The sequence below is a fragment of the Schistocerca piceifrons genome, chromosome 3 (assembly GCF_021461385.2).
Source record: "Schistocerca piceifrons isolate TAMUIC-IGC-003096 chromosome 3, iqSchPice1.1, whole genome shotgun sequence".
NCBI classification, from domain to species: domain Eukaryota; kingdom Metazoa; phylum Arthropoda; class Insecta; order Orthoptera; family Acrididae; genus Schistocerca; species Schistocerca piceifrons.
Window position 1 is genome coordinate 227,271,722 of NC_060140.1, and position 17,346 is coordinate 227,289,067.

The following is a 17,346-nucleotide window of genomic DNA, read 5'->3' on the forward strand; positions in this document are numbered from 1 at the left end:
AGACGTCATCTTTGAAAACTGTGTGTGCTGAAATAACTGTATAAACAGCATTGTGGACTTACTTTAGTATGAGATCATATACAAAAGAAATTGACAAATTTGTCAGAGTCTGGGAAGATTTCTCAAGGCTATCTCAGTGAAACAGATCTCATTGGACCAAAATGCTAATGATATGAATAAAACAGCCGTCCGTATAATTCCGCGTGGGCAGACTGCAGCTATTGATAGACCTGACTGAAAATCCTCTTGAAAAACCAGTTGTATCGGCGCAAAATTACGAAGTCACTAAATAAGCATCTGACAGCATAATATTAATCTTCCATCGCTGCGTAGAGACTCTTCAAACAACTGAATTAGAAGTTTAAATTCCAAAGAATAAATAACTGTCCTATTTTAGACTCAACGCGACTCTCTTCGCACGTCAACAAATCACGGGTTACGATTCTGTAAATGTCTCCATGGCAACGCCCCAGTGTTGTTGAAGATCTTCAGACGACTTTTGTTTTCGCCTGCAGCCGTCTGAACTTCGCAGTTGAAAGCTAGCAACAGCGCTGCCGGCAGTCAGACATAATCTAACGCCGATGCTGCTATAACTTACAAGTGTCAGTTATATCTTTTCATTTAAAACTTGATATCATTTTAAGCAAACATTAATGTTGCGAAGACACGTTTCTAATCAGTACACCTACACTTCAGTAAAACACGAAAGAACTGTACGAATAAAAACACTTGGTATAGTCTGCATAAACTGTACAAATACCGCGACTAGTTGCTTTCTGTAATATTCTGCAAAGCTGTAAAATCAGTACTTCTAGTCTGGCGCCACCAAACTCAGTCATCATTTCGAATACATTGCAATGATTAGCAGTACTTATGTCAGTACGGAAAGAACCTACTTATCGAAAACAGTCGTATTCAACGTTTGTGTAAGAAAAAAAACGATCCCTTTCTAAGTTATACAAAAATATGAATACGGGGTCACATTCCTTTTAGTATTCTGTATTTTAGAAAAAGTTTCATGTTACTGAGTAACATTATGACGTGTAATGACACACTATAATATGCAACATATTTTTAGCATACAGCTTATCAAAGGGATTTCGCCTCACATTCCCTGTTTTCTATCACTCAGCGAAAGATGCTTCATTTATGTACCTTTCACCGTTTTAGGGGGAATAAAAGAAGCGGCTATTACCGGACGTGTTTCTGGGGTGTTGGCACCGCACTGATGGAGAATAGTAGCCGTGATAAAGAAGATGTGTCACTGGCACAGTGAAAACGCTATTCAAAAGAGATTAGACGAATACTACTGATTGATTTTCATTTATTCACTGTTTGCATTTTGTCAATTATAGCAACTGTAGCTCCAACGAAAGCAATGTGTGGTTTTCATCCTCTTTCTACATAATCGTATCTCCCTTAAACGATAGTCTCTTATCAGGAAACTGTATGATCTCTTAACAAGCGTGAATGGAACTAAAACTCGCGACTAAAATTACCTAAGGTACAAAAGTTGTAACTGCAGCTTACGCTGCAGAAACCAACATTGTAAGCGGATCTAAATCCCCTATTCAGTCACTCGTTGACCACGATGGCACCGAAACAGAGGACGACCGAAGAAAGGCAGAAATACTGAATTCAGTGTTCCGAAATTGTTTCACTGCGGAAAATCGTAACACGGTCCCTGACTTCAGCCGTCGCACGGACGCCAAAATGGAAAATATTGAAATAAACGATATCGGAATTGAAAAACAACTGCTATCACTTAGTAGCGGAAAAGCATCCGGACCAGACGAGATACCCTTAAGATTCTACAGTGATTATGCTAAAGAACTTGCCCCCTTTCTATCAGCAATTTATCGTAGATCGCTGGAAGAACGTAAAGTACCTAGCGACTGGAAGAAAGCGCAGGTCGTTCCCATTTTCAAGAAGGGTCATAAACCAGATGCGAATAATTATAGGCCTATTCCGCTTACGTCAATCTGTTGTAGAATAATGGAACATGTTTTGTGTTCTCGTATTATGACGTTCTTAGATAATACAAATCTCCTTCATCATAACCAACATGGATTCCGCAAACAGAGATCATGTGAAACTCAGCTCGCCCTATTTGCCCAAGAAATTCACAGTGCCGTAGACACTGGCGAGCAGATTGATGCCGTATTCCTGGACTTCAGGAAGGCATTTGATACGGTTCCGCACTTACGTTTAGTGAAAAAAATACGAGCTTACGGAATATCGGACCAGGTTTGTGATTGGATTCAGGATTTCCTAGAAGAAAGAACACAACATGTCATTCTTAACGGTTCAAAATCTGCAGATGTAGAGGTAATTTCGGGAGTACCGCAGGGAAGCGTGATAGGACCTTTATTGTTTACAATATACATAAATGACTTAGTTGACAACATCGGTAGCTCCGTGAGGCTATTTGCAGATGACACGGTTGTCTACAAGAAAGTAGCAACATCAGAAGACTCGTACGTACTCCAGGAGGACCTGCAGAGGATTAATGCATGGTGCGACAGCTGGCAGCTTTCCCTAAACGTAGATAAATGTAATATAATGCGCATACATAGGGGCAGAAATCCATTCCAGTACGATTATGCCATAGGTGGTAAATCATTGGAAGCGGTAACGACCGTAAAATACTTAGGAGTTACTATCCGGAGCGATCTGAAGTGGAATGATCACATAAAACAAATAGTGGGAAAAGCAGGCGCCAGGTTGAGATTCATAGGAAGAATTCTAAGAAAATGTGACTCATCGACGAAAGAAGTAGCTTACAAAACGCTTGTTCGTCCGATTCTTGAGTATTGCTCATCGGTATGGGACCCTTACCAGGTTGGATTAATAGAAGAGATAGACATGATCCAGCGAAAAGCAGCGCGATTCGTCATGGGGACATTTAGTCAGCGCGAGAGCGTTACGGAGATGCTGAACAAGCTCCAGTGGCGGACACTTCAAGAAAGGCGTTACGCAATACGGAGAGGTTTATTATCGAAATTACGAGAGAGCACATTCCGGGAAGAGATGGGCAACATATTACTACCGCCCACATATATCTCGCGTAATGATCACAACGAAAAGATCCGAGAAATTAGAGCAAATACGGAGACTTACAAGCAGTCGTTCTTCCCACGCACAATTCGTGAACGGAACAGGGAAGGGGGGATCAGATAGTGGTACAATAAGTACCCTCCGCCACACACCGTAAGGTGGCTCGCGGAGTATAGATGTAGATGTAGATGTACAACATACCATTTCACTAGAAAGAAGCACCGACGTGTACTCCCCCGAGTAAAAAGAAACTGCGCTACAGTCGTCGTTTCATTTGAGTCCAGTGCATTTTAACCTATGTGCTACATCGCTCGGTTTTTATGTTAGATTGGAGTGGGAACGGAACTCCCGTCCTCCTATTCGTATTCAGGTTTTTTGTGGTTTCCGTGAAAGGATTTTGGTGAATAATGGGAATATTGCTTTGAAAAGAGGACGGCCGATTTCCTTCCCCGCTTTTCTTCAGTTCGACCTTGTGCTCTTAACAACCTAACGTCAACGGGACGCTAACCGTAATTGTCTTCTCTTTTTTCTTTTTGAGTTTAAGACACGTAGACCAAAGTGTCAACGACCGCTGTGGAAATGTTAGAATCATGCATTAAATTAATTACCTGTTTCTAGCGCTGTGAATTTAATTGCATCTGCATGACAGCATTGGCAGCAATCACCTGTAGAACGTGTAAGTGATAAATAACGGATGGAGTACGATACGCAGTCGCAAATCGGCCGTCAGTGTCAGTGCGTGTCATGTTATCTGGGATTCGATGTCACACTACACGAAAAAGCAGCGATTAGCTTTTTCGAATAGACTAAATCTGTCGTTACTTCTAATAGGGTTTAATGGTTGAGCTTTTGTGCGAACAGGGCGGGACAGACTGCTGAATGGCAGTAGCGATGCAATGCGAACGTTCTCTTCCACTTAACTGTAACGGCTGTACCCTGTGGAACCGCGCCTCTGTACTGCGTTACCTGTAAGTGTATTTGGTATTTTAAAATATCCACGAATCACAACTTAAAGCTTACCTTGGCGTCTGTTGTAATTGCCGTTTTTTGTCGCTGCTGGTGGCGGCTGCAAAGAACTCTGTCACTTGTTCATTATCCAGTGTGTCAAGCGCAGTTTACACTGACGATCCAAAACATGACGATAATCTAAACGCAAAGGAATTAGAGTCACTGGTGGCAAATGGATATTGATGTAAACCAAAGGGAAAAATAGAAAATTTGTGCCGGACAGGGATTCGAACCCCAGTTCCCTGCTTACTACGCAGACCCTCTGACCAGTTAGCTATCCAGCCACGGTGGTCATCACAATCACACGGACTATGCTGGCACACCTCCCATCACATCCAAATTAGCATTTTATCCACACGCTACGAATGTAGTACCATTAAAATAAAAGTTCAAATAAAACAATTTATCTGTGTCACTCACGTTTTTGTATTCTCCCACGACGCGTTTCGACAGTTTGTACTCTCATCTTCAGGTGGAAAACAGCGATATATTGTTACACACGAGTACGTACCAGCTGGATGCAGTTAGTTCTTTATTTTGTTTTCATTTTGGTACAAAAAGTATAACAGCACTTGTTATCGCCATTGCCACTAAGATTATACATTTGAAATGGTGATGGAGTTAATTACAATCTGCTCGAGTGCACAGCACCCTGTAGTTCGTCATAATTGAACATTATTTTACTTGATTTTTCACGAAGAAACACGAACCCCTAACATAAACGCACCAAAGATTGTAGCGATGTAAAGATATGGTACTTTGCCTCAGAGACCACTCATAGCTGGTTTATAATGTAGATCAGAGATACATATAGCAATTATAATATTATTTCTTTCTTCACAACATTTTGTAAAAGTATTATATTGCAAAATATATGACACTAACATGAAATAAAATAGATAAACTAAGTGTACCATATCTTTACATCGGTACAATCTTTGATGCGTTTATATCGTTTGTTCGTCTTTCTGTGTGAAAAATCAAGCCAAAAATTTTCATTTATGACGAACTGCAGGGTTCTGTACACAGGAACATATTGTAAGGAACTCCGTCACCATTTCAAATGGATAATCTTAGTGTCATATGACGATAACAAGTGCCTGTTATACTTTTTGTAGCAAAATGAAACAAAAACAAACAACTAACTTCACCCAGCTGGTACACATTACACAAGTTATCGCTATTTTCCACCTGAAAATGCGAGTATAAACTCTCGAAACTAGCCGTGGGAGAAAATAAAAAGTGACTGACCCAGACAAATTATTTTATTTGAACTTTTATTGTCGAGAACAGTCCAACGTCTGCGACATAAGGTATCCTCATCAATAGCGGCATTTCGTTACGGTCGCAGGTTCGAATCCTGCCTCGGCATGGATGTGTGTGATGTCCTTGGGTTAGTTAGGTTTAAGTAGTTCTAAGTTCTAGGGGGCTGATGACCTCAGATGTTAGGTCCCATAGTGCTCAGAGCCATTTGAACCAAACTGACAACGGCTTGTTGACCACAAGCCCCGCCTTACTACATCCGAATAACGCCATGTGACTGAGGCTGACACGGGTAATTGGACGGTAGCGAACGCCCTGTCAGGGTCAGTATGCAAAGAAGCTGCTATTCTGTGTATGGTTTAGACAACTGCTAAGATAGAATTGTTCAAACTACAGGCCCTAAGGACGTGAAAGGATCGTTAAAAGTCCTGTTGGTCCATCGACACCAAATATAGACTAATGATTCTAGGAAAATATTTCTAAAATATGCCTGTTGAATTGCTTGTCTTAATCTTTGATTTTTTTAATTTGTGCAAAGAGATTTTGAAAACAGCAAGTATTTGGAAAAGAGTGATAGAGTTTATCGGTTTGCTTTCGCTCTTTTGTTTTCCGCGGCGCATATGAGATGCACTGGTGGGAACCAGGAGAAACTGAGGTGAATGGTCTGTGTTGCAGGTGAGGTGGAGAGACTGCTGCGCGAATTCCGGCAGAACCAAGAGCTGGTACGCAACATCGGTGCACACTACTACCAGATCATCTACCCGGTGCAGCTCAGACACCACGAGAAGATGGGCATATCGACCCGGGAGATAGGGGCACCCAAGGTAAGCCGGGTTAACCGCTGCGCGTAGCTGAATCGTCCTCTTAATGGTTGTATGCGGCGTCTGTGTGTGTGTGTGTGTGTGTGTGTGTGTGTGTGTGTGTGTGTGTGTGTGCGCGCGCGCGTGTCGACCTGGTGCATGTTGTTTGTATAAATTCAGCTAATTTATTATTGTGGTCCCCGTTAAACAGTGGTTGTTTGAGGTAGATGAATAAAAACTAGTTAGGCTTCCCTTAGTAACATTTAATTTTTTTTATTCAAAAATCAACAAGGACTGCTGCATTTGCTCGAAATATTAACGGGATGCAGCTGCTGCTCTTTGTATCACTTTGAAAGATCTGTTTTTTTTATCATGATGCTCACATTATCAGTAAACGCCGTAAGTTTTTGCTATACGAAATTTCATCTCAAGGGACCTCACTGTGGTTGTTCACGTTCTGGCTTTCAGCCCACTGGAACAGCTGGAGTTCAGTTAGGACCAGTTACTTTGGAGTCTGCTGCTTGTGACACTACTGTTCACACTGATGCGCTTTTCGCTCAAAAATTTTATATCTGACGATAGGGCATAAGACACTGAAGCCAAGTATATTTTAATAAAAGTACTCCGAGATAAAGGCAGATGTTTTTGTAATTTATAACAGTATTTTGATCGCTAGATCACAATGACAATGTCGTCATTTCAAAGACAGATAGTCCCTGCCACGCACCGTCCCCTTCCTTCTCTCTTCTGTCTCTCCCGACTTATTTTACACGTCTCAGTCCTCATTGCCTTTGTTCTTATCGAGCCCTGGCTCCATTCCTTCTCTACCCACCAATCCCCTCAATTCCATCACACACTTTCTTGCTCCTTCCTATTCGCTCACCCTCCCCCCAACCTCATTCTCCATCACTATCTGCGACACTCCATTTCTCCTTCTCTCGACTCTTCCTTTAGGCAATTCCTCCTAAACCTCATAATTCATTTCGTACCTTCATTGTTATTGCCCTCTCTCTATCACTCAACGTCATACCCTCACTCAACTTGTATCATTCCATCCATCACTATTCCCCCCCCCCTTTACCCAAACCTCCATTACTCTGTCCTGCTTCTTCTATTCCTCCCTCGATTATTTCCTTCCTTCTTTTACCCCAGCCTTCTGCTGCCATCCTCCCACAGTCACTTTTTCCTACCCCAACTCATCCCCTCACTGACATTTCCCAATCTCCAACTTTTTTCTCAATATCTCTATCAACCTCTCATATTAAACTTCCACCTTTCACCTCTCCATCACCTCTCCAGCTTTCTCTCATTCACTTAGACCCCTTTCCTCCCTCACATTCCTTTCCCCTTATTCTCTCACACATTCATCTCTCACTATGTCCCTCTTACTGTCACTCTTACTCACTCCTTCTCAAACATTTGTCATCATTTTTTCCTTCCTCTCTTTCTTGCTCACTCACACTGATTTCCTCTCTCTTACTGCTTCCCTCTCCCACACTGCTTTCTGAATACTTCCCCCTCTGTCACTACTTCCCCCTTCGACTTCTCTCACAGGCTCCTCGCTTGTCTATACTCCTTCCTTCCCCCTCACTTCTTCCCCCTCCACTGCTTCACTCTCTCTCACTTCTCCCACCCCCACTGCTTCACTCTCTCTCACTTCTTCCACCTGTCTCACTCCTTCCCTCTCTCTCAGTCCTACCATCTCTCTCATTCTATCCCCCTCTCTCATTCCACCCATCTTTCTACCACCTTTCTGCTCTGTCGATCCTTCTCTCTCTTCTTGTGTCTCTCCGTTCCCTTATCCAGTTAATTCCCACAAAGCTTACCCTATCACTCCTTCTACCCCTCTCCTGTTTCTTTCTTACCCCAATCTCCCCTCTTCCCTCCTTTACATCCTTCTCATCCTGTATAGCTGTGTGTGTGTGTGTGTGTGTGTGTGTGTATGTGTGTGTGGAGCGTGTGGAGAGAGAGGAGGCGGGAACGTATGGCTGGGTCGTGTTTCCCGGCTGGTATGTTTCTGTGGTGCAGATAGCGGCGTTGGAAAGCGCGGGGGCGGCTCGGCGCGCACAATGTCCGCAGTGGCCCGTGAACTCTCCGACCGGGATAGAGTCGGTGCCACAGTAGCTGCCGCCACCCCCCCCCCCCCCTCCCGCACTGCCTACTTCCTGGACGCGCACGCAGTCTCAGCCGCCGCTATTGATAGCAAGCTAAGCTTCGCCGTCAGTTGCGAGCGCCGCATCGCTGCATCCGCGCGCTACTGACGTCCAAGAACTTCGCGTTGACATTCCTGCATTTCCAGCAGCTCTTCGATTACGTCGCTGCAGTTCGTGCTGCATCTGCTGTCTCACACGCACTGTCCTGCTTACCTGTACAGGTTTACCACCACAGAGGGGGTGCATAGCCACGCTACTGCACAACCGACACGTTCCGAACGTCATCTGTAACAACAGCCCAGATCACGTAAGAAACAGATTGCCCGATCGCTTGGTCTAGCAAGCAACCCTTGCCAGGGAACGGCCACCAGGCAGCGACAGCGTCACACCCTTACTTGTGGCACCAACCACTAGATGGCACTCCGTTCTGTGAAATATGTGGCAACATTGTCCGAACGCGTGCAGATTTCCACCATTTGGCGTCTGTGAAGTACAGCTGTTTCTGACATACCGGTGGTAGTGGATCGAGTCGTCATGCCGAGTGCCTGCGTGTATATCAACTGTGGAAGGAGTAGACGGACAAATGCTGAACTAAAAATGTTCAGATTTCCCGTCAAAGATAAAGAAATGTTACGGAAGTGGATTTTAAATTCAGGTAAATCAACAAATAAGTTACGAGTAAGAATTAATAAAGAGCCCTAAGCATTCGATCCTACGTAAATTTTGTCGATCTTATATTCTGATATAACGTGGCAGCCCTTCCTGTACAAGAATCCTTGCTCACTCTACCACGTTTAACTAGAGAGAACTAATGTGTTAAATCTGAGCAAAACAGTACTGCTTGTGACAATAGTAGATGTGCTGACCGCAAAGTTAAGATGTTTACCATCACAAAATTTTTTTTTACTCACGATATTTGAAGTTTCAGAATATTTCTTTTTTTCAAAGATATCGTTGTTAAGTGCGTACATGAAATTATATTCGTTTACAACTAACAGTAATCAAATGCAAAAGGTGGTTATACTTAAGAACGCTTACAGAAATACTTAGAAAGGAAGCAAAATCTGTTTCTTAAACTTATGTACAGTCTCAATGTGAAAAATATATTGTCGTTATAACTCGCCTAATCCCTATACATACTCTATGCAAAATAAATAATTATGTCGGTAATGTCAGGACGCGAAACCCACTGCTCGTTGCAATATTTGTCAGTAAATTAACTGATTATATTTCAAAGACGTTGAGAAGATTTTGAAAGCTTTCTAGTGTTAACCTGCACGTGGAGATCTTTTTTACCACCATAATCTGTATTAGAAGAGCTGTATAACAAAGAGAAAATAGACGGCATGGAAGGCGAGTGTAAAACCTATGCGACTGAAATACAGTCTGCATTTAAGCAGCAACTCGCGAGAAATGTTTGTATGTTACTTTTCATTAATTTCATTTCGCATATGATTGTGAGAAGTATCACTACAGTAGAAATAAACTTGGTTTGAAGAATTACAGGAGCTAATCTACATTCTTCAATTGAAAACTCGGGAAAAACCACAGCCGATCATGAGCTACAGTCAGCTGTGTGACGAATGCATTTCGCGCGCAGCGCTCTAGCCGAACACAAATCAGCCTAATTCACGTCACCGAAGATACAGCGTTGCCAATTCTGTGACATGGACAGGTCAGTTAGCATTGTAGCGTCGCCTGCGACATCTGTTGACCGACAGGAAAACTATTTTTTCCGTTGCCCGTTCCGCCGTAAGAACGGTCAATCTGTCTCTTACGTGATCTGGGACAATAGCTTCTTGTTGGCCATAGTTGGTTAGTTTGCTTCATCAATTTTTTGCAAGCGGCTTCTTCTGTCCTCTATCGTGGTGCTCCTTTGCTTTTCCTTTCCGATAAATAAGTCTTGAATTTCTGAGAAATGGTGTCCATTTACGATTTGTATGTAGACTAATGAACACACGGGGAGTTTCAATAAGATCAGATATCAGTAGACTATATCTTCGGCGTAAATGAAGAGTGAACTGAATGCTGAATTATGCATGGGAATTATGCAAGATTTTACCTTCGAAAGAACCACCCGATTTTGAAAGGGTGCCTATGTTACTTGCATGTGCATACGGTCTTAGCTTACGGAAGAGAGTAATCCTGTAATCAGGCCACGAGTACCCGTGACTGTCGATTGACCGCCGTGTCATCCTCAGTTATTCATTATAGGATGCGGTATAGAGGCGCTTAAAGTCAGTACACCGCACACCCGATCAGTGTCGACGTTCCGAACTTGGAGCCACTACTTCTCAATCAGGGGGCCCTCAGCTGGGATCACAAGGTTTACTGCACCCCGGTTCAGTACTCCCACTAACTAGGTTAGTTAGGTTTAAGTAGTTCTAAGTTCTAGGGGACTGATGACCTCAGATGTTAAGTCCCATAGTGCTCAGAGCCATTAGAACCATTTATTAATTAAGACAGAAAATGGTTATTAACAACACTTTAGGATCTTGCTACAATGAATATATTCTTGAGTGAACATATCGCCCTTCCAGTCATTGTATATAGATTCATGTGTATGTAATGTGCACACCATAAATGCACGGACAAACGTTTAAAAAGGCTTTCAGGAGGTTTTGCAGAGTTCCGCTAAATTTGTAGTTAATTGTTATCAGAACAGTTACTTCTTAGCCCAGCGAACTTGAAGACTATTGGATTGACACTAATTTAGATGGTTTATTGATTACTTGTAAGCTTCACCCCATACAAACCCACAATAAGATTCACTGAACTTTCTCAAATACACTCCTGGAAATGGAAAAAAGAACACATTGACACCGGTGTGTCAGACCCACCATATTTGCTCCGGACACTGCGAAAGGGCTGTACAAGCAATGATCACTCGCACAGCACAGCGGACACACCGGGAACCGCGGTGTTGACCGTCGAATGGCTGCGCAGCATTTGTGCACCGCCGCCGTCAGTGTCAGCCAGTTTGCCGTGGCATACGGAGCTCCATCGCAGTCTTTAACACTGGTAGCATGCCGCGACAGCGTGGACGTGAACCGTATGTGCAGTTGACGGACTTTGAGCGAGGGCGTATAGTGGGCATGCGGGAGGCCGGGTGGACGTACCGCCGAATTGCTCAACACGTGGGGCGTGAGGTCTCCACAGTACATCGATGTTGTCGCCAGTGGTCGGCGGAAGGTGCACGTGCCCGTCGACCTGGGATCGGATCGCAGCGACGCACGGATGCACGCCAAGACCGTAGGATCCTACGCAGTGCCGTAGGGGACCGCACCGCCACTTCCCAGCAAATTAGGGACACTGTTGCTCCTGGGGTATCGGCGAGGACCATTCGCAACCGTCTCCATGAAGCTGGGCTACGGTCCCGCACACCGTTAGGCCGTCTTCCACTCACGCCCCAACATCGTGCAGCCCGCCTCCAGTGGTGTCGCGACAGGCGTGAATGGAGGGACGAATGGAGACGTGTCGTCTTCAGCGATGAGAGTCGCTTCTGCCTTGGTGCCAATGATGGTCGTATGCGTGTTTGGCGCCGTGCAGGTGAGCGCCACAATCAGGACTGCATACGACCGAGGCACACAGGGCCAACACCCGGCATCATGGTGTGTGGAGCGATCTCCTACACTGGCCGTACACCACTGGTGATCGCCGAGGGGACACTGAATAGTGCACGGTACATCCAAACCGTCATCGAACCCATCGTTCTACCATTCCTAGACTGGCAAGGGAACTTGCTGTTCCAACAGGACAATGCACGTCCGCATGTATCCCGTGCCACCCAACGTGCTCTAGAAGGTGTAAGTCAACTACCCTGGCCAGCAAGATCTCCGGATCTGTCCCCCATTGAGCATGTTTGGGACTGGATGAAGCGTCGTCTCACGCGGTCTGCACGTCCAGCACGAACGCTGGTCCAACTGAGGCGCCAGGTGGAAATGGCATGGCAAGCCGTTCCACAGGACTACATCCAGCATCTCTACGATCGTCTCCATGGGAGAATAGCAGCCTGCATTGCTGCGAAAGGTGGATATACACTGTACTAGTGCCGACATTGTGAATGCTCTGTTGCCTGTGTCTATGTGCCTGTGGTTCTGTCAGTGTGATCATGTGATGTATCTGACCCCAGGAATGTGTCAATAAAGTTTCCCCTTCCTGGGACAATGAATTCACGGTGTTCTTATTTCAATTTCCAGGAGTGTAGTTCTGCAACTATGTTTATTCTCTTCCTTACTTGAAATGACAGTGGGGGGGCGGAAGGGTATATCTGAAATTAATTTTATTACTTTCTCTCATTAATTCTAGACAACGAGTATTTTGATGATTGAAAATGTCTGTCGTGGATTGTTCTTTTTTAATTCAGTATTGGCCAAAGACTGTTGCGAGTAAAGTTGGAAAATCACCTTAAATTGAAAAATCATCTTAAATTACTTTACTATTATTCAGAAAGATAACGCAGATCGAAATTACTACTTTTCATTCACAGTAAGTGAGCGCTTCTTTTTATATTTAAGGAAATTTTGATTAGTCTCGTGATGGCGGCGTATTTTTACGCTCTGAATTCACGACACCAGCGATGCTAGTATTAACGGCTGCTGTTGTACTGAAAAACTGTAAAAAGTTACATATTTTACGTGTAGGAGGATGCTAATATTACTTAAATTAATAGAAGGTAAAAATTTAACACATGTTTCCAGAATGAGATTTTCACTCTGCAGCGGAATGTGCGCTGATATGAAACTTCCTGGCAGATTAAAACTGTGTGCCGGACCGAGACTCGAACTCGGGACCTTTCCCTTTCGCGGGAAAGTGGTCTACCATTTGAGCTTCCCAAGCACGACTCACGCCCCCTCATCATAGCTTTACTTCTGCCAGCACCTTGTCTCCTACCTTCCAAACTTTACAGAAGCTCTCCTGCGAACCTTGCAGAACTAGCACTCCTGAAAGAAAGGATATTGCGGATACATCTCATTCTGAAAACACTCCCCAGGCTGTGACTAAGCCATGTCTCTGCAATATCCTTTCTTTCAGGAGTGCTAGTTTTGCAAGGTTCGCAGGAGAGCTTCTGTAAAGTTTAGAAGGTAGGAGTCGAGATACCGGCAGAAGTAAAGCTGTGATGACGGGGCGTGAGTCGTGCTTGCGTAGCTCAGACGGTAGAGCACTTGCCCGCGAAAGACAAAGGTCCCGAGTTCGAGTCTCGGTCCGGCACACAGTTTTAATCTGCCAGGAAATTTCATTTAACATATGTATTTGAGGTATTTTGAAAATACCAGACTCTGACACACCATTTCGTATACAATGTTACTAACTTCAATCACAGATAGAGCAAGGGTAATCCTTGTATATTCTTACAGGAAAGAAGACAATAAATCGTACATTAAAAATACCTGATGATAGAGGTTAACGTAAACTGTTTATTCCATGCTTATACACTGATAAGCCAAAACATTATAACTACTGCCCACTACTTGGATGCCGCCTGGCGAAGTTGCGGGCACGTGACACACTATGAAAAGTGTGTTAGCGTAGCAGAGACGAATGAGGATCACGTTAGCGAAGATGTGGGCTGCAAATGGGGGAATCCACTGAGATAAGCGACTTTGTCAGAGGACAGAGTATTATTACGCAAAGCCTGTGAACGAGTACCTCCAAAACGGCGAAGCTGGTCGAATGTTCACGTGCTACTGTTGTGACCATGTACAGAAAGAGGTATAGGGACAGTGGAACGACCGCTAGGCGCTAAATTGTTGTACGTCCATGACTCTTCACAGGACGCTTGTCTGCTCTGTAAAGTAGGATAGATGCTGATCTATAGTATCTCTGCCAAAAGAGCACAGTAATAGAGAACGCACAGGTGTTTCGGAGCACACCGTTCATCGTACCTTTTTGAAAATGGATCTCCGCAACAGACCACCCCTACTTGTTCACATGTTGATCCAACTATATCGACAATCACGGTCGCAGTGGGCACGAGACCATCGGGATTCGACCGTCCATCAATGGAAACGTGTCGGCTCTTCGGGTGAGTCACATTTTTGCTACACTAGTTCCATGGTCGTCTCCGCAAACGCCGTCATGGAGGTGAACGGCGGCTCGAAACGTGCAGTGCGGCACGAATGTAGTCTGGTGGGAACAGTATTATGCTACGGAAGACATTCTCCTGCGCTTGCATGGGATGTGTGGTAGTAATCGAAGACACGCTGACAGCTGCAAACCACCTGTATCCCTTCATGGCTCTGAGCACTATGCGACTTAACTTCAGAGGTCATCAGTCGCCTAGAACTTAGAACTGATTAAACCTAACTAACCTAAGGACATCACACACATCCATGCCCGAGGCAGGATTCGAACCTGCGACCGTAGCGGTCACTCGGTTCCAGACTGTAGCGCCTAGAACCGCACGGCCACTCCGGCCGGCCTATCCCTCCATGCTTCATGTCTTCCCAGGCGGCGATGTTGTCGTTCAGCAGTATAAATGTCTCAGCTACCAAATTTGCTTGATGTAAAGCCTATGGAACAGATCTGGGTCCCTATCGCCCGCCATCACCGAGTACGCATACTGACGGCAGCCCGTTATTTACGCGAATTGCGCGGTCTGTGCGTAGACACCTAATGCCACATAAACTCCATCCGAACAAGCCTTGAAAGTCCCAATGGTACCGACTGGCCGCCGTGTCATCTTCAGCCCAAAGGCATCACTGAATGCGGATATGGAGTGGCATGCGGTGAGCACACCGCTCTCCATGGTGTATGACAGTTCACGAGACCGGAGCCGCTACTTCTCAATCTAGTAGCTCCTCAGTTTGCCTCACAAGGGCTGAGTGCACCCGCTTGCCAACAGCGCTTGGCAGACCAGACGGTCACCCATCCAAGTGCTATTCCAGCCCGACAGCGCTTAACTTCGGTGATCTGACGGGAACCGGTGTTACCACTGCGGCAAGGCCGTTGGCCTTAATGCCACATACTTCCACAAATTTACTAACAAACTGTCGGATCCGTGATAGGCAGAATCAATGACAAATTTCGTTCCAAAGAAGGAGGAGGAGGACATTAGTGTTTAACGTCCCGTCGAAAACGAGGTCATTAGAGACGGAGCACAGGCTCGGATTAGGGAAGGATGGTGAAGGAAGTCGGCCGTGCCCTTTCAAAGGAACCATCCCGGCATATGCCTGAAGTGATCCAGGGAAATCACGGAAAACCTAAATCAGGATGGCCGGACGCGGGATTGAACCGTCGTCCAAAGAAGGACAAACAACCTATTAAGCAGGTGGTCATAATGTTTTGGCTCATCTGAATGTAATTATTTTGTTCTCTAAAAATCACTTTTAACACTTTTTAGTGTTACATGTGATCAACAAATACTGAATCGTCTCTATTTATTGTATTTTGTCTTTTATTTGGTTACACATTTAATGTTATTTAATAGGGGGACTCTATTGGGTGAGGAGAGAGAGAGAAATATACGAGGTGCATTCAAGTTCTAAGGACTCCGATTTTTTTTCTCCGGACTGGAAAGAGATAGAAACGCGCATTGTTTTAAAATGAGGCCGCGTTCATTGTCAATACATCCCAGAGATGGCAGCACCATATGGCAGATGGAATTTTACCGCCAGCAGCGAGAATGAGAACTGTTTAAAACACTTAAAATGGCGACGTTTTCCTTACTTGAACAGCGTGCAATCATTCGTTTTCTGAATTTGCGTGGTGTGAAACCAATTGAAATTCATCGACAGTTGAAGGAGACATGTGGTGATGGAGTTAAGGATGTGTCGAAAGTGTGTTCGTGGGTGCGACAGTTTAATGAAGGTAGAACATCGTGTGACAACAAACTGAAACAACCTCGGGCTCGCACAAGCTGGTCTGACAACATGATCGAGAAAGTGGAGAGAATTGTTTTGGGGGATCGCCGAATGACTGTTGAACAGATCACCTCCAGAGTTGGCATTTCTGTGGGTTCTGTGCACACAATCCTGCATGACGACCTGAAAATGCGAAAAGTGCCATCCAGGTCGGTGCCACGAATGCTGACGGACGACCACATGGCTGCCCGTGTGGCATGTTGCCAAGCAATGTTGACACGCAATGACAGCATGAATGGGACTTTCTTTTCGTCGGTTGTGACAATGGATGAGACGTGGATGCCATTTTTCAATCCAGAAACAAAGCGCCAGTCAACTCAATGGAAGCACACAGATTCACCGCCACCAAAAAAATTTCGGGTAGCCGCCAGTGCTGAAAAAATGATGGTGTCCATGTTCTGGGACAGCGAGGGCGTAATCCTTACCCATTGCGTTGCAAAGGGCACTACGGTAACAGGTGCATCCTACGAAAATGTTTTGAAGAACAAGTTCCTTCCTGCACTGCAACAAAAACGTCCGGGAAGGGCTGCGCGTGTGCTGTTTCACCAAGACAACGCACCCGCACATCGAGCTAACGTTACGCAACAGTTTCTTCGTGATAACAACTTTGAAGTGATTCCACATGCTCCCTTCTCACCTGACCTGGCTCCTAGTGACTTTTGGCTTTTTCCAACAATGAAAGACACTCTCCGTGGCCGCACATTCACCAGCCGTGCTGCTATTGCCTCAGCGATTTTCCAGTGGTCAAAACAGACTCCTAAAGAAGCCTTCGCCGCTGCCATGGAATCATGGCGTCAGCGTTGTGAAAAATGTGTACGTCTGCAGGGCGATTACGTCGAGAAGTAATGCCAGTTTCATCGATTTCGGGTGAGTAGTTAGTTAGAAAAAAAATCGGAGGCCTTAGGACTTGAATGCACCTCGTAAATGCTGTTACAAATCTAAGTTATCTTCAATGAACGGGCCCGTAAATTAACGAAGTTTACCCTTTACGCATAACTTAGGCTGTGTTTCCACAGCTATTAATTACTATTGGAAAGCTGCGTAACTGTGATTCCTGCAGAGGCCGTGTGCATCCTACCAATTACGGATATTACTGTTGTGTTACGACTAGAGAGAACATTCCATTAGCGTAATCAACGGCTAATATTATCATTAAGAACAAGCAACTAGGCCTATGAACGCTATGAATGTAAGCACTGGTGT

The 17,346-nt window shown here is 44.8% G+C and overlaps 1 protein-coding gene and 1 pseudogene across 3 annotated transcripts in view; one reads left to right on the forward strand and one right to left on the reverse strand.

Moving 5' to 3' along the window:
- The window catches only part of LOC124787937 (disintegrin and metalloproteinase domain-containing protein 11), a 1,045,780-nt gene that overhangs the window by 231,569 nt on the left and 796,865 nt on the right, over positions 1-17,346 (forward strand). For all 3 annotated transcript variants that reach the window (XM_047254929.1, XM_047254930.1, XM_047254931.1), the window contains exon 2: positions 6,004-6,152. In XM_047254929.1, coding sequence (XP_047110885.1) covers positions 6,117-6,152 — 36 coding nt within the window. In that variant the 5' untranslated portion in view covers positions 6,004-6,116. The remainder of the gene's footprint in view (positions 1-6,003; positions 6,153-17,346) is intronic.
- On the reverse strand, positions 15,117-15,234 carry LOC124790534 (annotated as a pseudogene).